Genomic DNA, 21,528 nt, shown 5'->3' on the forward strand with positions numbered 1-21,528 from the left:
TTCTTGCCTGGAAAATTCAATGGAGAGAGGAGCCTGGTGGGCTGCAATCCATGGGGTTGCAAAAGAGTCGAACACTACTGAGCAACTGGGCACACATACATGCATAATTTCCAGTACATTAAAATTGCAGTATATAAAAGTGTTCTTCATCTGATATGACAAATGAAAATTCTTGTATCACATACTTTGGGGTCTTTCATCAGTTTCCAAGAAGGAAAACCAATGCAAAAAGTTATAAATATTTGAAAAGTGCAAATGTAACAAGTTGCTAAAAATGACACCTTCTATGAAACTGGTTATGTGCATCAACACTTTTCACCTTCTGGGTTCTTCTGCTAAGCCATATTTCCCTTTTGTTTCTTTTCTATATTTGAGAGGAAGCAAGGTCTCATGTTCATCAGAGGCATAGATGTGAATTTTTTTTTGGTTTGATAAAGTAATTGGGTGGTGGAATTTTGGAATTACTTTCAGAGTTTTACTTTATTTGATCATATGCGATAGACAGTAGCTTCCCTGCTGGCTCAAGCGGTAAACTCTGCCCACAATGCAGGAGTGAAGTTGCTCAGTCATGTCCGACTCTTTGCAACCCCATAGGCTGTAGCCCACCAGGCTCCTCTGTCCATGGGATTCTCCACGCAAGAATACTGGAGTAGGTTGCCATTTCATTCTCTAGGGGATCTTCCCAACCCAGGGATTTAATCTGGGTCTCTGGAATTACAGGAAGATTCTTCACCATCTGAGCCACGAGGAAAGCCCACAGAGGGAAAGTAAAGGTAAATAAATCAAATAATTGCTTAATAAAAAAAGTACCTGTAGAAGTAGCACCACATTAATTATGGTGAGCCTTTATGAACTTAAAATTAGTAATTTTCCTACTTCGAATTTTAGCATGAACATCTAGGAGACTGACTCTCATTTCACTATCACTTCTAGGTTTGGGTATTGAATTCCTGTCAAGATAGCTCTGATAAATTGAGGCTACTCTTTGTATCAACTCCATAAATGTTTACATCATTAGAAAGAAAAAGAAAAGTGCTGCGGTCACCTTACGAAGCGAATGCAACATATTTTAAGGATGAAGTGGGGCTCTCAGCTGTCAGGCAACCCTGAGTCACAGATCATCCATCACTGTATGAAATCCTTGTCCCATTTGTTCATCATCATCAATGTTCTAACGCAGCAAAAAAGAACAAGTTTCTAATTCTAGACAACCGGTCTAGGTAATGGAAGTGATTCCCTGGAGAAAATAAAAGGACAAGACTTCTGTTCCCCTAGCCTACGCTCCCCTGTCCCAGTTACCTTTCCCAGTTTCCAAAGTAACCTCACTCCACCCGCTACGCGCGCTCTCTGGGACAGCTCCTTGTTTAGCGTCGAATCTGGAAGGAACTAGAAGGCTCTCGGAAAGTTGGGGGAACTGCGAGGGGGCGTTGGGAGTTTGATCCTCCTTGCATACGGCCTCTCACCGGGTCCAGACCTCCCACTCTCTGGTCTCTGAAGCCCAAGCTACCGCCACAAACGCCAGGCGTCCTGGCGGCGCTGGGCCGTGGGGCGGGGAGCGGGGATGGTGAAGCGGGTGGGGAGAAGCCGGGCGGCCTCTCCTCGCTCCCGCCGCGGGCACGCGTCCAGGGCTGGGCAGAGGTGGGGGTGGGCGAGCAGGGGCGCTCACGTCACGTGCGCGCGCGCGGGGACCGCAATAAATGCCCGGGCGCTCGGGGGAGCGGCGGGAGCGCTCTGCGCCTGGCTCTGCGCACGGCGGCTGCACCCAGCGGGAGCGCGGGGTCGCCTGCAGCCTTCGCCGCCCAGCCTGACCCGAGTCCCCGCCCCTCTCGCTCCTGCAGCTTCTGCTCCGAGACGCTCGGGCGCCCACCCTGCAGAGCTAACCAGGCCGCTGCCGTTCCACCCCAGCCTCGGCCTCCCAACTTCGCCGCGCCTTTCCCAGCTCCGGCTTCCAGGTCCGAGGGGAGCCGCCGAGGCCGAGGATAGCAATCCCCCTGCAGGCAGCGCCGGAGGACGCGCGGCGCCCGGGTCCTGCCCGAACCGGGCCGTCTGTGTGCTGGCTGCAGGCGGCTGGGGAGGCCGGCCGTCTGGTTCGGCTGATCCATCTTAGGGAACTTCACACTGGAGAGGTAAGTCGTCAAGCTCCCACCCTCTTCTATCTACTTTTTTCTTCTTAAACTCTACTTAAAAAAAAAAAAAATCCACTTGCAGAGAACGGTCGATCACGGAGGGGTGGGTGTGTACTCGGAAAGCAGCCACGATGGAGAACTCTGGGCTCTCCTGCTTATCAGTGAGTTTGTGAATTTCACCTCCTTTGGTTTGGGTGAACGGTGTGCGCCTGCGGCGTGTGGCCGGAGAGGCTCCCAAACCGCCCGTGGACTGTTGTCTTCATCGGGTGCGGGCCACAGGTTAGGCACACGCTTTCTAGGAAATAATGATTTTTTTTCTTCTTGACCTGTGCCTGTATGCTAAGATACTTCCCCCAGTGACCTTAACTGTTCACTTGCATTAATTCACTGGTGCCTTTAGAAGTCTCTATGGACAGGTATGCGTAAAATTTTGTACTTCTTTAAAACATTTACCCTCGATTTCATAATTTTGTTGACATTCTGAATGTTTGAACCAGAGATGGGGCACTGAGATAAAATACCTTGAAACACAGAGAGAAACACGGATCTCTGGATTGCCTGATAAAACATTCTAGGATAAACATTCTAGGACCCTTTGCAGGCTGTGTGCCACAAAAAGCCATTTAAAGATTTGTAATTCAGAAATCGCTTTCAAGCTTTAACTCTTCTGGGTTGCTTTTGCCATTTGTTTTTGGCATCATGTACATTATCTTGGAAAATACAGTTTTCTGTTTTGTGGGAAAGGTGCACTGTGAAAAGTCCTCTGGAGTAAAAATGGATTGGAGAAAATTTATTTCAAAATTTATTCCGTTTGCTGGAATTATGTAAACAGATCAAACTGGCTCCATCCCTTTGTGACTGTTGTATTATTTTTGTTGTTAGAAAATTAATGTGTGCCGGGATTTTCACCCTAATTGCACTACATGTCCTTATAGCCAAAAGGAGTGGAAGAGCCGGTGTTGGAGATTTTCCCGGGGAAATCCTGAGAGCATTCATTATGAAGTGTACCGTGCGGGAGTGGTTCAGGGTAACCACAGTTCTCCTCATGGCCCGAGCGATTCCAGCCATGGTGGTTCCTAATGCCACTTTATTGGAAAAACTTTTGGAAAAGTACATGGATGAGGATGGTGTGTGGTGGATAGCCAAGCAAAGAGGGAAAAGGGCCATCACAGACAATGACATGCAGAGTATCTTGGACCTTCATAACAAGTTGCGAAGTCAGGTGTATCCTACAGCTTCTAATATGGAGTATATGGTAAGAATATTTTTCAAATGGTATGTACATAGAAATGTTTAATGATGCTTTTAGCTCCCGTGGTTAAAATCCATCCTGCTGATACTTAATGTTTGACCATTTGTCCTGTATGAAGCTTTTAAAAAAGATTTTCTTCAAGAGTATTTTCTTCTGCATTTTTTTTTCATTTTTTAAAGTTTTATTGGAGTGTGGTTGCTTTACAATGTTGTTAGTTTCTGCTGTATAGCAAAGTGAATCAGTTATATATGTAGCTGTTCTTTTTTAGATTTCTTTCCCATATAGGTCATTACGGAGTATTGAGTCAAGTTCTCTGGCACCACTTTTTTTTTATCCATCTTTGATTAAAATCCATCTTTGCAATTTTCCAATCTTGTTACTACACACAAGCAGTGGTGTAGTCCTGTATATTCTTTTGTTGTTGTTTTTTTTTTTAACACTGCCACAAGGCTTGTGGGATCTTGGCTCCCTGACCAGGGATTAAACCTAGGCCCTGGACAGGAAAAGCATGGAGTTCTAACCACTGGACCGCCAGGGAATTCCCTGTCCTATATATTCTTCTACATATTCTTTTATTAGTGTTCCTTTCATTTTAAGAGATCTATAAATTTCAGAGTAAAATTAAATACCTTCAGATCTAATGTTCCAACTAAGTACTTTAAATTCTGCTCTTAGGAGAAAGATTCCTGTCCCGAAAATGCTGTACAGTTGATGTATTTGCTTTTAAATGACTTAGTAGAAAAATTGTTTCCTAATTCCTAATTGATGGAATCTTCTTATGAATGGTGGACCTGAAAAAATCAAGGATGAATAATTTGAAGACAGTTTCCAGATGACTGATGTGTGCATACACACACACACACACACACATATACATATGTGTATGTAGATACATTATAGATAGATAGGTATAGGGTCTCCCAGGTGGCGCAGTGGTAAAGAATCCACCTGCTAATGTAGGAAACACAGAGTCGCAGGTTTGATCCCTGGGTCAGGAAAATCCCCTGGCTGAGGAAATGGTAACCCACCCCAGTATTCTTGCCTGGAAAATCCCATGGACAGAGGAGCCTGGTGGGCTACAGTCCATGGGGTCACAGAGAGTCAGACGTGACTGGGCACGCGCGCATGGTTATAAAGTATATGTATACTTTTATATATATATATATGTATATATATATATATAGTTTCTAATGGGCCATTGTTTCTTAGCAATATGTAAATGACATGTTATAAAGTGTACTTTTCTGTGGTTGCTTTATGTTAAGGAATACTTTGGCAATAACTTTTTACCCTCTGAATTTATTTGTGAACTTCAAAGTGTGAAAATACGTTCGGGTAAAGGATTCAATAAAAATACGTGATATCCTTAATAACCTTATATGAATTCTGAGAGTCAATTAGCAAGTTTGAGAAACAAAATTACTTTTTAAAGACTGTTAAATAATACTTTTTCAAGACTGTAACTCATTAACATTAGGATACTTCATACCCTAAATATATAGAAAAATTTTCAAAAATCTTACTGCTTGCATGAATTAGGACTGCACTAGCAAAGTTTCCACGTCGCTCAGCAGGTAAAGAATCCACCTGCAATGCAGGAGACCTGGGTTCGATCCCTGGGTTGGGAAGATCCCCTGGAGAAGGGAAAGGCTACCCACTCCAGTATTCTGGCCTGGAGAATCCCATGGACTATACAGTCCCATGGGGTCACAAAGAGTCGTACACGACTAAATGATTTTCACAATAATAGCAAAGATCGATAATTTTCATTGATGACAACAAACTTAATGAACATTGATGCTGACATTTCTCCTTTGGACACATTGCAGGGTCCTGTTAATTTTAATATATTCTAGTTTTTCCTTTTTTTTTTCCCACTTACATTAGTTTGGATAGGTATTCTCTATTTTGGTAACTTGGATGAAACATGGAAATTCTAAGTTCTCATTATATATTACAAAATATTTCCTTATATTATTTTAACTTTTACTAGAAAAATATTTTACCCTAAAGAAAGTAGGTAGCATGCAAGAGAAGTCATCAGAGATAAGGAATCAGTCCCAACCATCAGGCTGTAGGGGTTTAAATTCTGGCACTGATACACTTCTGGCTTCCCAAGAGGCTCTAGGAGAAAAGGACCCTCCCCCAAAAGTAGAAGAAATAAGAGATATGGGTTTGATCCCTGGGTCGGGAAGATCCCCTGGAGATGGACATGGCAACCCACTCCAGTGTTCTTGCCTGGAGAATCCCATGGACAGAAGAGCCTGGCGGGCTATTGTCCATAGGGTTACACAGAGTCGGACATGACTGAAGTGGCTGAGCATGCATGCACGCACCCACCCACTTTATGACTTTGGACAAATCATAAATTGCCCTCTACTTTAGTTTCCGCATGTCTAACAGACGAGCTCACCTCAGAGGGGTGTTGTGAGGGTTATGTAAGAAATGAGATGACCTGTGTAAAGTTTAGCTTATTATCAACCATATTGCAATTACAAGGTCCTGGTAAGTGTTACTAAGACATAAAACCAATACTATGTTTCCGTGAAAATGAAGTCGCTCAGTCATGTCCTACTCTTTGTGACTCCATGGACTGTAGCCTATCAGGGTCCTCCGTCCATGGGATCCTCCAGGCAAGAATACTGGAGTGGGTTGCCGTTTCCTTCTCCAGGGGATCTTCCCAACCCAGGGATCAAACCTGGGTCTCCCGCATTGCAGGGCAGACGCTTTACCATCTGAGCCACCAGGTTTCCTTAATACCATTTAAATAGCCCATCTGAAATTTGTTTGCTCTTTTCAAAATTCTGTGCCATGCGTGATATGACATCAGTAATGTCTCCCATTTTCTATTTTAAAATGTTTGTTCAAAGTACAGAATTCTCTGACTTCTTCATCTGTGAGCTTTCAAACAGAAAGAGCCAGTTAATTATGGAGTTTTTCCAAGTAGGCCACCCTATGCTTATTCCATGTTGATAGGTACTCAGTTGCATTTTATTCAAAATAAGGAAGAACTTGGGAGTTCAAACCCCAAAAAGAAATCTGAGAATATTTGTGTGTGTTTTAAGTAATATGGAAATAATGAAAGAACAGTTCTGTGATTCGTTTTCTATGTCTGACTTCCAAAGAAAATAAGTGCCTATTGTATGATGTATGGTCTAGAATGTTTATATGCACTTCTTTTCAATTTCATTGCTTTCGTTCTTTCCTTGAAATGTAGATTCAGAAACCAGCCAAGGTTTATGTTGCGTTGCCCTTAGATACTGTGAACACTAGAACTATGTCTTGGCTAATAACTGGGCTGCAGAGGAGTTTATTTCCCAACGGTAACACAGGAACACATTTTCTAGAATACACATAGAAGGGGACGTCTAAAAGAACAATACTGCTTTATTTGAAACACTGTTGATTTATATTTTATATAATAATAATGTAAGTACAGATGTTGATCGACCCCTGGAAAGAAAATTGGTTCAAATAGTTGACTGAAGTGTATTTTTAAGGGAGAATGGATACATGTACATGTATGACTGAGTCCCTTCACTGTTCACTTGAAGCTATCACAATATTGTTAATTGGCTATGAAGTGAAGTGACAGTCGCTCAGTCGTGTCCGGCTCTTTGCGACCCCATGGACTATACAGTCCATCAAATTCTCCAGGCCAGAATATTGGAATGGGTAGCCTTTCCCTTCTCCAGGGGATCTTCCCAACCCAGGAATGGAACCCAGGTCTCCCACATTGCAGGTGGATTCTTTACCAACTGAGCTATCAGGGATATCCCAATAAAAAATAAAAAGATTAAAAAAAATTCTTTCAGGGGACTTCCCTGATGGTCCAGTGGCTAGGACTTCATGCTTCCAATGCAGGGAGCCTGGATTCAATCTCTGGTCAAGGAACTAGGTCCCACGTGACTCAATTAAAGATTCTACATGCTGCAACCAAATAAATATTAAAAAAAAAAAAAAGTGTATTTTGATAAAATGAAAAGCTAAAGAGTCACTTTCTATAGAATCTGCAGTACTGTGTGATAAGTGCCACTGCTTTTGGCCACTTACACTCCCCTTCTCCAGGAGATTTTCCTGATGCAGGGATGGACCCCGGGTCTCCTGCATGGCAGGCAGATTCTTTACCATCTGAGCTACCACAGAAGTCCTATACTCTGTTATACTGCATTAAAAGTTTGAATAGCCAGTTACCTTATGTACATTTGGTGCTTGTTTTAGTCTGTTTTTTGTGTTTGAACCTACCGCAGCCAAGCCACATCCATGTTCATTAACATCGCAACCCTACCCCCACTCTAAGGTTCATTAATTAATAGGGTTAAAAATGACCTCCAGAAGGCCACATCTTTGCTGGAAGAGCTTATAGGCTGATTGAGAAGAAAGAATAGACACGTCTGAAAATTTTCAAGTAGGCAGGAACATGAAATTCTTCGTTCACATGTATGATTGATGCCAGGGGATCACAGGGTACTGGAATATTCCTACAGGAGAGTTAATCAATGGGGAAGATGACGTTTATGTTGTTTCTGGCAGATAGTCAGGACCACAAACTGTGGCCAAGAGTGAAGGGCATGTCTCAGCTGGAAGAGGAACCAACATGCTGAATCTAAAAAGCTATGATACAGAGTAACTTATTTACAAAACAGAAACACACTCAGAGACCTAGAGAAGGAACTTACTGGTTGCCAGTGGGGAAGGATGGTGGGGAGGGATACCTAGGGAGTTTGGGGTCACATGTACCCTCTGCTGTATTTAAAATGGATAACACACAAGGACCTACTATATAGCACAAGGAACTGTGCTCAGTGTATGTGGCAGCCTGGGTGGGAGGGGAACTTGGGGAAGAATGGATACATGTATATGTCTGGCTGAGTCCCTGTGCTATGCCCTGGAACGATAACAACATTGTTAATTGGCTGTATTCTAATGAAGTTTAAAAAAAAAGGAATCAACAAAGTGGAGTGGCTGACTGTTTTTCTAGGAAACCAGAAGCAGAGTAGGTTGATGAAAGCAAAGCCCTGTGGTAGAATCAGGGAGAGGAGAAATGCATTATTAATTATAGAAACCAGTTACCTGAGCAGAGAGATTACAAGTGTTTAATTCAGGATACATTGAAAAACTGAAGCTTTTAGGTCATCAAATGAAGCTGTTACTGAAGAGGCAGTGGATATTTGAGGAAGAAACAGTGCCTTTAGACCTGTGTTGTCTCTGCTGCTTACTGGCATGTGAAGTCTGACAGCAACGATTTTTTTTGGCATTGTTTTTGTCATTGGTAGACTTGGTATAGGGATACCAATTCTATACCAGCCCATGGACTATATATTCCTATGTATATAGGTTTAGGAACATATAGCCCATGGGCTGCAGTGAGATAAGTGATTTGATCCTGTTGAGCATACTGTTATTTTCCTTCAAGCCTTTCCTTTTTGTGGGTATTAGCCCTATCACTCGGAGAAGGCAATGGCACCCCACTCCAGTACTCTTGCCTGGAAAATCCCATGGACGGAGGAGCCTGGTGGGCTGCAGTCCATGGGGTCACTAAGAGTAGGACACTACTGAGCGACTTCACTTTCACGCATTGGAGAAGGAAATGGCAACCCACCCCAGTGTTCTTGCCTGGAGAATCTCAGGGACGGGGGAGCCTGGTGGGCTGCCATCTATGGGGTCGCACAGAATCGGACACAACTAAAGTGACTCAGCAGCAGCAGCAGCCCCATCACTTGGTTCTTTTATTTTAATTTTTTTGGTTATTTCTTCATCATGTTGTTGTTGTTGTTCTGTAAGTCATGTCTGACTTTTTGTGACCCTATGGACTGCAGCACAAGAAACTTCCCTATCCTCCTCTGTTTTCTGGAATTTGCTGAAGTTCATGTCCATTAAGTCAGTGATGCTATCTAAGCATCTCATTCTCTGCCACCCTCCTCTCCTTTTGCTTTCAATCTTTCCCAGCATCAGGGTCTTTTCCAAGGGTCTTGCTCATCTCTTCAAACTTTACTTTTGGCCCCCATGGTTTTACTTTTGGTCTTCTCCCTTCCTGGGGAATTATATCTATTCCTTTGACTTTAAATACTATCTGTCTATTGATGGCTCCGGGGTGACACTCCATCTGATAGTCTTCTTTGAGCATTGTTTTCATGTTTCCTACTGTCCACTGGGTCATCTCTTGAATCTTAAAGTAATATTGTAACATTGCTTCAAGTACTGTTACTTCAAGTTTAAGATGTTTAAAAAGAAAATGAGCTGCTTTTGTTCCACTCTTGCCCATGGTCATCCTTCCCTCCCTGGATTCTTTCTCAGTGAATGTCATAGACATCTGCTAAGTCCTGTCCAAACAAAAACAGATCATTAGGGATATCCTCAACTCTTGCCTTGGTCTCATTCCCTCTGTCCACTTCCATGTAATATGTACACACAAATATAAATACACAGTTACTTGCCAGAGTCTTAGACTCTGTCTTAGAAATGTTTGAATCTATCTCTTATTTCACCAAAACCTGTGTTCTTTGTCTCCCTGAGACAGGCATTACAGCTGCCCCTGCAGAAGATTATACTATCTAGTCTTACTTTATTTCTACTTTAATCTACCTTCCTCACTGCTACACAATCTGTCTTTTCCCTCAAACAAATCTCTGGTGCTTACTCAACTGTCCAAAGCTTCTGTTAACTTTTGGCTTCTCACAAGTTAAAGCCCATCTTGAAGAACTTACAAAAGGAAGCATGTCTAGTCCAATAAGCCCCATAGCCCTCAACTCCCTTTGTTGTTGTTGTTCAAATTCATGTCCATGGAGTCGGTGATGCCATCCAACCATCTCATCCTCTGTCGTTCCCTTCTCCTCCTGCCCTCAATCTTTCCCGGCATCAGGGTCTTTTCCAATGATTTGGCTATTTGCGTCAGGTGGCCAAAGTATTGGAGCTTCAACTTCAGCATCAGTCCTTACAATGATCTTTCAGGGTTGATTTCCTTTAGGATCGACTATTTTAATCTCCTTGCTGTCCAGGGGACCCTCAAGAGTCTTCTCCATCCAGCACCACAGTTTGAAAGTTCAACTCCCTGGCATATAATTGAGTCTGTGTTCACATTAAACTATACACTGTTCTTTCTTTTTTATTTATTTAAAATGCATTTGGCTGTGCTGGGTCTTTCTTGCTGTGCGTGTGCTGTGTTTAATTACTCAGTCGTGTCTGACTCTGTGACCCCATGGACTGTAGCCCGCCAGGCTCCTCTGTCCATGGGATTCTCCAAGCAAGAACACTGGAGTGGGTTGCCATGCCCTCCTCTGGGGGATCTTCCCGACCCAGGGATCAAACCCACATCTCTTACGTCTCCTGCGTAAGCAGGTGGGTTCTTTACCACTAGAGCCACCTGGGAAGCCAAAGTATTTTATTTAAGCCTGTTTATAGTATTGAAGTTTTGTTGCAATTAAATATATACATGTCCATTTTCCTTTCAAGACTGAATTTCCTGGAAGGATAAGGATGTATTTACCTTTACAACTGTGTGTCTGATGCATAGATGTACCCAGTAGATATTAATATTTGTTGATTGAATACTGTGGAATGTTCAGTAAATATGTGTTGAATAAAGCCATGGATGGAAAATAGATAAAATTATATGATATAAATATAAAGGACAAAGAAAGAGGAATTAAAATAAGGAAAATTCTATAAGTAGGATATCATCAACACCAGAGATAAGTTGGAAATATCAGAGATGAAGAATAAGTCAAGTAATTCAGAATTATTTTTTCTATTTTTAAAAATATTCATGGTGTACTAAAAATTGTCCTATAATATAGAGCTGCTGAACAGTGGTTAAGATGTTCAGATGCTCTGGAATTTAAATAATAAATTAATGCATATTTATCTCTTGTAACAACTCTTTAATAAGTCTCTTAAATTATAGATTGGCTAAAATCCAAAATAACTCACTGTGATAGAAAGTGTATCTAAGTCTAGAATGTCCTTTAGCAACAATTGGACATATTCCCTAAAAATTGTGTATGTGTCATTTGCCTTTGTACATGCTCAGTCATGTCAAGCTCTTCTGTTCATGAGGATTCTCCAGGCAAGAATACTGGACTGGGTTGCTGTTTCCTTCTCCAGCAAATCTTCCTGACCCAAAGATCGAGCCGTGTCTCACGATGCCAATTATACAAGCTATTTCCCGTTATTGTAACTATTTCCATGTCAGTCACAGAACAGTTGACAGACACTCTGCTGGGAGGGCTGATGGCTGTACCTGCTTGCTGTTACTTCACGTATGATAAGACTCGGGACAGAAGTTTTGCACAGCATTTTCCCAAATGTAGAACAAAATACATCTAGCTACCTGTCCTTCCACTGGGCAACCAGAGGCTCCAAGCCAACAGCTAGTCATACTTGCAGTCCATGGTACATGTTTTGGTACAAACAATGGCTTAGTACCAGTTTGTCACTTAAACTATTTATATGGCCATGCTTAACACTGGAAATGAAGTGATTTTTCTTCTGTGCAGATTTTTCTTCTGTACAGCAGATAACTGCAGAAACTGGTCAAGGAGCGATGTAGCCCCCAACCCAGGGTGATGTTAATCTGGGCTCTGCCCTATTTCTGACTAGCTGTGGCCCTGAGTCCAAGCCTAAAAAAAGTTAATTTTAGCTTGTGAGTTGCTCTCACAAAGCAACTCTTATAAACGTACATTTTCTGACATTATCTGCCACCAATGACATATATCATTGTCACTGAATAAAACAATGTATGGATATTGTATTATCCATATAATACCCTGATTCTGGGAAAGATTGAAGGCAGGAGGAGAAGGGGACAACAAAGGATGAGATGGTTGGATGGCATCACTGACTCGATAGACGTGAGTTTGAGCAAGCTCCGGGAGTTGGTAATGGACAGGGAAGCCTGGCAAGCTGCAGTCCATGGGGTTGCAAAGAGTCAGACACAACTGAGCAACTGAAATGAACTGATACAATACCCAGAGAAAATGCAATTAATAAATTGATGGCCTCATAACTCATTTACCCAGAGCTTAATGTTGACAAATTTCTTACCTTGCTAAAAGTGGCCAGAATTCACTGCAAGTAAGGTGTTATTTCAACTCTTGATTCCTAAAATGATTATTTTTCTGTGTTCTGGCACTTGCCTGGTAGTTTTCAAAGTTAAATATTTGCATCTTTTAAGGGTATGCAGTGTAATCTATATGCACTTAAAAGTTCATGAAATATCTTGACTGAAAGATTGTTACTCCTATTTAAGGTTTTTAAAGTTTCTTTCTTCTTGATTTATTTAATTTTCTTAAACATTTAATTTTGTTAAACAGTTTTTATTTTACTTCACTAATATTATTTAGATATAGTAAAGCTTTTTTTTAAAGTTAATTTGTATACAGAATTGAAAAGTTTTTAAAACCTTAATTTGGATACATAGTATTTTTTTTTTTAGCATTGACACTTCATATTAATGTAATTTTCATTTTGAAAGTTGCACTTGTAGATGGCAATACCTGTAGGAAGAGAGTTACATTACAGCTCAGTTGCTTGAATTTGTTAGCTACCCTGTGATTCTGGGAGATTAAAGATCCCTCATTAAATGAGAGCAGATCTAGGATCTTAGAAAGGCAAGGCATGAGAAGCAGTTTCACAGGAGAGTGGACTACCCGGAGCCAGAAAAGTGTCACAAAATTTTGAAATTGTTATTGTTGTTTATTCCTTCATTTGACAAGTATTAGTTTACCAAATGCCGGTCACCATTGAGGGCCCAGCTGTAAATACAACAAACAGTCTAACTTGCCTAGAATAGGTGTAAAAACCCTAACTCTCCCAACTCAGCAAGTGGCCCGTGTGGCTGACACAAGGAGTGTGAAAGTCGTGTAGAAAATGAGGTCCAGCTTTCACTGAGGAGAACAGATACACGTCACTGTAGTCATTGTAGAGACTCCCTCTGAATCCAAGTGACAAGAAGTCATTTGAACAGAGGAATATAATGATCTTATTAATACTTATGCTCACTCAGAATCAATTTGAATCTGTTGAGAATAGACTTTACATGGTGGGAGGTAGGGCCATAGTATGGGCAGGGAGTCAAGAATACTGCAGTAACCAGTCCAGCAGCTGATGGTGGCTAGGAGTGGGATGGCACCTTGAAGGTGAGAAGTGGTATAGTGTGAATCCACACTAAATCTCATTTGTATTCATGACATCAACTTTGATAAATTCAAGGAAGCCTTGCTTCAAGACTCATGCAATTGGCTTGGGCAACCAGGCAGCCAAGTTCCCACATCTAGTGCAATGTCTAAATCCATCCGAGCCCTGACTGCAGTTTTTGAACACTGGTGGTACTTTCCATCCTGGTTTGAATATCAGTGGGGAAAAAAAGGAAAGAAAAAAAAATCAATGGGGAAATTTCAATTTGTCCTGACTTCTGGAAATCTGCAGGTTACCCGTTGCCATTTCACCCACCCAGTTCCAAGAGCGGAGAAGAGATAGAAGCAAACTTTGTCTCCTCACTTCCTAGGGTACTGATACTTGCTGTTTTTCCACATGGTCTGCCCTCACCTCCACACTACTCTCCCATTCCCGCTAAAAGCAAGAGGAAGTGAGAACTATAGCAGAAAGGACAGTGATGTAGCTCCTGCTCATTAAACCCCCATTGCACCATTGTGGGGTATGTCACTGGGATTTGATTCCATCTTGGAGGTAACATAGACATATTTTGGATGCTTGGTGTAGCTGTAAAGATTTTGCTTGAGGAACTGGGAAATATTGGAGTTACCATTTTTTAAGATATGGAAGAATGTGGCTTGACCAGCTTTTGGTAGAGATAGCTGAAGCTCAATTTTGGATAAATTAAACTCAAGATTTTTTCTTAAATATTCAAGTGAATTTTTCATGTGTGCAACTCGATATATGTGGTCTAATCTGGACCGTAAAGTAAGGATTCATCAGAATTTAGATGATGTTAAAGCCCCAGGAGAGATGAAATCATCAGGGGAATGAGTATAGAGGGAAGCTGGGCTTGGCTGCTCAGTCGTGTCTGACTCTTTGCAACCCCATGAATTGCAACTTGCCAGGTACCTCTGTCCATGGGGATTCTCCAGGCAAGAATACTGCAGTGGGTCGCCATGCGCTCCTCCAGGGAATCTTCCCATCCCAGGGATCGAACCCGGGTCTCCCGCACTGCAGGCGGATTCTTTACGGTCTGAGCCACCGTAGAAGGAAGAGATATTCACAAAGTGAGCCCTCGACATACTTAACAGTGTAGAGTTAGGGAAGGAGAGGAGGAACAGAACAGCAGATGGAGTTGAGAATTAAGAAAAAAACCAGGGAAGTAAGAGGTCCTGAAGTCAAATGAAGAAAGGCAGAAAGGATGATCAACTCTGTTAAATGTTCCTTATAAAGATCAAGTAAAATGAGGATCCTTGAATTCTGAGATATGGAGGCTATACCGGAAGTCTGATAAAACAGTTTGGGTATCATCATAGTAGTTCAAGGATGGTTCAGGGAAGAATGGATGGGAGAAATGATCAAGCTTGTTCACCCACTCATTCATCAAACATGAACTATCTCTTCTGGACCAGGTGATATCTGCAGCCTTAACTGTTTTCTAATCCAAAGTTTTCAACTTAGTTTTAGAAGAGGTAAGTCAGTTTAGAAGAGGTAAGTCAGTTTGGGAACATATCCGAAATTTATAATTGCAGTCGTTAGGGAAATGCAGTTTCTTTGCCTAATTGTTTCTTAGTTACCTTTACCGGGTGCCTTCATGAAAAGCAACATGGTCATTTATAATCATTTATAATCACAATTAAGAATGATATTTAGTTCAAGAACATTCTTTGCTTTTTGTTCAGCTGTGTTCTCTCACATACTTATCTTGGGAATTTATATAACCAAGAAATTATACAGGATTTAAAACTTAAATTCTCATCTTTTTAATGATTTTTACTAGTTGAATTTAAGTTTATAAAATTAGCATTTTATAGTTTTAAATGTTGTCATGTATAATATATATATAATATATACATTGTGGTTGTTAAGTCACTAAGTTGTGTCTGACTCTTTTCGAGAACTCCATGAACACAATATATGTATATGTTACATAGAATATTTAGTTCATTGGAAGAAAATTTGAAAATTCAATTGGTAATGAATTGTCTGGTGAAGATATAACAGTAAGTATGTTTAAGTAACCCTTTCTTTATTTTCCTGAGTATCTGTTGCTTTCATAATTTCAAGAAGGTACAGAAAGGCATTTGTAATTGATTAAAACAATTTTTTATTCTAATTGATATTTTATTCTAATTGATAAATTTGTGATTTACAAAGAATTTGATTCAACAAATACCGACTTAGCATTTTTGTACCAGTCACTGTTTTTGATGCTAAGGAATACATTCGTGTATAAAAAGTTCAACAAGTTAATGAAAATAAGCAAAGTGAGATGATGGAGTGTGACAGACATGGGGGCTTCCGAGGTGGCGCTAGTGGTGAAGAACCCACCTGCCAATGCAGGAGACAGAAGAAGACATAGGTTCTTCCTATGTCTTCTTCGGGAAGCTCCCCTAGAGGAGGACATGGCAACACACTCTAGTATTCTTGCCTGGAGAATCACATGGATAGAGGAGCCTGGCAGGCTATAGTCTGTAAGGTCGCACGGAATCAGACACGACTGAAGTGACTTAGCACGCATGCATGATAGAGGTGGAGTTAACATACTGAGTAGTTGGAGAAGACCTCTCTAAATTAATGACTTTTGAGCTGAGAGCCAAATGAGAATAATGAGTCAACTAAACAAAGCTATAGAAATCTAGGCAGCAGGAATATCAGGTAAGAGGTCTTTAAGTCAGAAATGAGGTGGGAGTCTTCAGGGACCACAAAGAAGGCTAGGATGGCTGAATTTTATTCAGTAATGAGGAAAGTGTTAGAAAATATAGTAGACATATAAGCAGGGGCCAGAATTCCTCTTTGGCCATATTGGTGGAGATAAGTTTGGATTTTATGTTGAGGGAAATTACAAGCCATTGGAAAATTCTGGCAAGGAACTGACCTTTGGTCTTATTTCCAGTTTTATACAATTACTCTTTGCCTTGGGGAATGGGTTGCAGGAGGATTCTCAGTGAAAGCACAGAGAGATAGGTAGGAAGCCACTGGTATATTCTAATGAGAGACGATGATGGCTGGGACCAGGGTGACAGTGGTAAAGATGGAGAGAGCTGGGTGGTTTCAGGTCTGTTTAGATAGCATTGCTGATGGTTTTTTGGTAAATTTAATATGAAGGGTGAAAGATAAGGAGGACTTTTTAAAGAAAGTGAAAGTTGCTCAGTCGTGTCCGACTCTTTGTGACCCCATGGACTATATAGTCCATGGAATTCTCTAGGCCAGAATTCTGGAGTGGGTAGCCTTTCCCTTCTCCAGGGGATCTTCCCAACCCAGGGATGGAACCCAGGTCTCCTGCATTGCAGGCGGATTCTTTACCAGCTGAGCTATCAGGGAAGCCCAATATGCTTACTTAAGCATATTGATGGATAATTGAAGCATTTACTGAGACAGGAAGAGAAACAAGAGAAGGTTTCCTTTAGGCAAAGCTTATTTTGCATTGCCTTGTCATTCTCAGCTGAGTTTAATGGTCAGCGAAAAAGTGGGACTTGAGATAAAAGTGTGGAAATGATGTATAGATGCTGTTAAGAACCATCTTAACTGACTGAATAAAACCATCCAAGAAGATTTTTATGGATGAAGGTTGAATGCTTTAAATGGAGCCATGGCCCAGCAATATGTAGAGACTGAGCAGAAAGGAGAAATATGCAAAGAAAGCTGAGAACGATTTGAGAAATGGAATCAGCTAGCACTACATGGGTATATGGTAATGTTTTTGGTTTTGTTTTTTGAAGAGTGTGCTTGGAAGTTGATGGAAATGCACAAATTGTAAAAGCACTTGACATGGGAGGGAGAAAATATAATTTCAGAGTCAGTTTTTTTCTTCTGACAGGAAGGGCTGAGGCTATAGGTACATATTTAGTGAAAAAAGAATTTTCATATGAATGATTCTGTTTTTCCCAGTGAAGTATGGAGCAGGATTGTTAGCTAAGATTGAGAGGGCAGAAATGGAGCGGTGTGAGGATGGGATATTATGAAAAGGTATTTTGGGGGTTATTACATAAAGATCTCTGTGGAGTCAAATGCATGAAATGTTTTGAGGTACTTTGTGTTCATTTGTTTCACCATACTTTAAGTTACAAAATCTGATAGGGATTACTACAGTATGTGTTCCTATCATGTGTAATAGTCAAGTATTTCCAAAAAGCAGGAAGATTTAAAGTGACAATTTCTCTGGTTTGCCATAGGTCACTTCACTCTTTACAGCCACTTCACGTGGTGACAGCTGCTTGACCTCTGAGGACATTTGACTGGGCAGCTCCTGGAGATGTGAATGAGGTTAAAGTCATGTTAGCCAGGGTGGGAGAAAGGGGTTGATTTTTAAAGTGTTCAGATATTCTGTAATACAAATCAAGTGCAGATACAGACCACATAATGCGTTTGAGGTTCAAACTGCAGACTGGAAGTTAAATACAACTAATTGTATGGGAACTCCAAAATATAAATTATGGGAATGACCCAGATATGTGACTTGGATTAGTGGATTATTAAACTGGTGAGTTTAACATAAGAACCGAGAACTGAAAAAAAAAGAAAAAAAAAAAAAAAAGAACCGAGAACTGTAAGCCAATAAATCTTACTTTTTCTTTTCTCTTTTTCTTTTAACTGATTAACAGAATCAATAAAATGCAATTAAGTTAACTAAGTCCACTTTTTCTTAATAGCTTATTACGAAAAAGACAACAGATTTTCTTTATTAGCAGCTCATCAACCACAAAGGCAAAATATGAACATGGACATTATTTAATAGGCTAGACAGGTTTTATGTTTTAAGTGTTTAATCAAAGAAAATTTTGAAGTCAATCACCAGAAAATTAAGAGTAGCAAAAATGTTTTTCATGAAAAAGCAGCTAGGTGTGATTTGGGGAATAGAAATCAGGGTGCTTTAGTCCAGTGTCACTCAAGCTTTGCTGTGCATATGAATTCCCTGGGAATCTTGTTAGCATGCAGAGTATGATTCAGGAGGTCTGGGTGGCCCCCAGTATTCTGCATTGCTAACAAGCTCCCAGGTGATGTGGCAGCCACTGTGGCAGACCCACAGCCACTGGGAATGGAACTCTGAGTAGAAAGCTTGAGACTGTCCAGAGGAAGTTTGAGGTCTAAAAAAAGACATTAAAAATTGACTCTAGGATCCAGATCGTTTTCCACCTCACTCTCACATTCACCTTCTCCTTCTTCTAAGATAGCAACTCTTAATTATTAGTGCAGGAAAATAGAAATCACTCCCTTTCATGAAGTGCTTAGAAACCAAAACGATAGAGAAGCTTAAACAGTAAGATTTCCCAAGACTCACTGTTTAAATCCATCTACTTGGAGGAGTAGTGGAAAATGGAATCTCAAAATTAGTTATTTCTGTGGGATAGTGAAAACAGAAGTGCAGTCAGTGACAGGATAAACTCAAAAAGCCTCATGAATGAGAAGGAAGGAAGTAGAATTCAGAAGTGAGCAAGAACAGAGGTGAGGGGTGGGGGTAGGGGTGGGGGTGGAGAAAAGGTCAGCTAGATCAGATAGTGAGCTATTTGATAAGACCCAAGAATGAGCATAGGAGTTACTTTTTATAACTCTCCGCTTTGTGTTGCTTTTGCAATTCAAACAGTTCAGGTAACCTTATCTAAACAGGAGACAATCCAATAAAGGTGCTAGGAATAAAATATAAAACTGTATCTTGTGTTTGTTCAAGACATGGCAAATACAAATCTGAAATATTGAATGATTGACTGATGGGCGCACAAAAACCTTTAGTGAGATCAGGTGTTGTCCAGAGACAGGAAAATAAGCCAAAAAAGAAAGAGGTGGGGCAGGGGAGGCTTTTGAATGAAGAAGTAAGAACCTCAGAACTCCTGTCTAGAAAGAAAAGGCTGAGAGAAGAGCTTTGTTACTTGAGTTTGGTGAATGCAGTGAATACATCCAAACAAATGAAGAGCAGTGCTCTTTCATAAAAGCATCTGCATCGTTATTCCACATACCTTGGGCTTTTTAGGCTGTAGGCATCTTGCCAGCTGTTGCTTTTGCAGGTGCTGGAATGACTTATGTGCATCTTGTATTCTCTCCAGTGAATTTCTCCTCTTCCTTCAGGACTTACCCAAAGACTAATCTGCTTTTTTGTCTAAACCCCCCTGTCCAAAGTTAGGTACACTCTAACCCCAGTTCCTTGGCTTCTACAGCATTTCATACCTGTCTCTGCCTCTCTTATCTACAGCCTTGTCTCTTTCTCTTGCCTTACCTTCCTTTGTGGGAAGGAACTGTGCTTTAGTAGTTTTTGCATTTCCTAGCTGAGAGGCTGACACATACTGTAAGCTCCATTTATGTTAATTGGAAGGGAAAAAATGGAATGAATAAAAAAGTAAAAAGATGACAAGATTTTCAGCAGGGATTCTAAAAATGGAATGAAAAAGGATTTGATTAACTCTGTTTCAATAAGGAAATGCTGTTAGTTTTAACATGTTGTCTAGGTTGGTCATAACTTTTCTTCCAAGGAGCAAGTGTCTTTTTAATTTCATGGCTACAGTCATTGTCTGCAGTGATTTTGGAATATTAATAGATCAAGACTTAGAGAACTGATAGATGGTGTTGTACTTTCTCAATTACTAAAGGATTTCCTTAAATACTGAGGTCTCTTAAATAGTCTTAAAGATTAACAACTTTTCTCCTAAATGGCAACAAAAACAATGAAAACATTATATTGCCAATATGTACTCATCGATTTTCTCTAGCCTTGAATTGATCACAAAGTCAGTAAAAAGATATGGCCTTTACAAAAATAATTCATGTTCAACTATTCAAAAGTTTATATTTAGCCTAGCCTAGGTACATCATGAGTTGGGCTTCCCTGGTGGTTCAGTGATAAAGAATCCACCTGCCAATGCAGAAGAGCTGAGTTTGATTGCTGAGTGGAAAGATCCCCTGGAGAAGGAAATGGCAGTCCACTCCATTTCTTGCCTGGGAAATCCCATGACAGAGGAGCCTAGAGGGCTACAGTACAGGGGATTGCAGAAAGACTTAGCTAATAGCTAATACACAACAGCAGCATCGTGAATACACCTTCACCTGATTTTATAGCACACTAGTATGTTTGATGCCTGGTGTTTAGGTTCCTGTATTTGTGATCCAAGTTATTGCTGAGGCCAGGCCAGCTGAGGCTAGAGAAAATCGATGAGTACATATTGGCAATATATTGTATGCCAAGTTTTATATTAGGTGACATGGAAAACACAGAAAAAGTATGAGACAGTTTTTGATTTAAAATTATGCTTTGAGAATTAAAATCCAAAGTAGAAGCAGATGTCGGAGAATACGTAGTGATTGTCATCTTTAATAAGACGATTCAGAGAAGGGTGAGATAAATAGAATACGTATTGCGGTTGAGAGACTGTTAACAGGACTTGGTGAAAGGATTAAGTTTAAGTAACCAAGGAGGGGAGGAAAGAAAGAATAGTCTCGTAGGGAAAAATTTCTGATGGATTCAGTGGCCTAGAAATATGAACGGACAGGTACTAGAATCTTGCTGCTTGAAGTATGGTTATTCAGTGTATGCTTCTGTTAGAAATGTCATAACTTGAATTTCTCTTCTGACCTACTGAGTCAGAATCTGAATTTTAACAAGATCTCCTGATGATGTACAGGCATTTTAATGTTACAGTAGAGTCAGCAGTAGAGTCAGCTCAGGTTGAGAAGGGGTGGGTTGTAAGTGAGGTAGGTAAGTGAGTTATAGCCAGATTTGGGAGGGCCTAGGCAGGGAGATGAGATGCAAATGAGCAGACATTGTGGCGAAAGGTAAGGATTTTGTTGATTTCACAGCTCTGTGGCGTCACAAGGACAATCTGCCTTACATCATGCGTTCAGTCTGTCTGTATAATATCAAAACAGTGGGTGTAACTAAAATGATCTTGTGAGTTCATCCACACATGAAATTTTCATTCCAAAAATTATTTTAATTTTAGTAAACTGAAGAGGCAGTTTCTTCAATCATTAAGTCACTCCTTTGCTAAGACTTCCAAGGCCTTGTTT

General features: G+C 40.7%; 1 protein-coding gene across 2 annotated transcripts in view; it reads left to right on the forward strand.

The window, feature by feature from the left end:
* The first annotated feature begins 1,356 nt into the window (after positions 1-1,356).
* The window catches only part of CRISPLD1 (cysteine rich secretory protein LCCL domain containing 1), a 51,713-nt gene continuing 31,541 nt past the window's right edge, over positions 1,357-21,528 (forward strand). The window contains exons 1-3 of one of the 2 annotated variants that reach the window (XM_043483987.1): positions 1,357-1,487; positions 1,839-2,126; positions 3,062-3,381. In XM_043483987.1, the coding sequence (XP_043339922.1) occupies positions 3,124-3,381 (258 nt within the window). In that variant the 5' untranslated portion in view covers positions 1,357-1,487; positions 1,839-2,126; positions 3,062-3,123. Of the gene's footprint in view, positions 1,488-1,654; positions 2,127-3,061; positions 3,382-21,528 lie in introns of those variants that run through there. The other variant, XM_043483986.1, reaches the window with a different exon arrangement.

Source organism: Cervus canadensis, chromosome 12 (genome assembly GCF_019320065.1).
Source record: "Cervus canadensis isolate Bull #8, Minnesota chromosome 12, ASM1932006v1, whole genome shotgun sequence".
Lineage (NCBI taxonomy): Eukaryota > Metazoa > Chordata > Mammalia > Artiodactyla > Cervidae > Cervus > Cervus canadensis.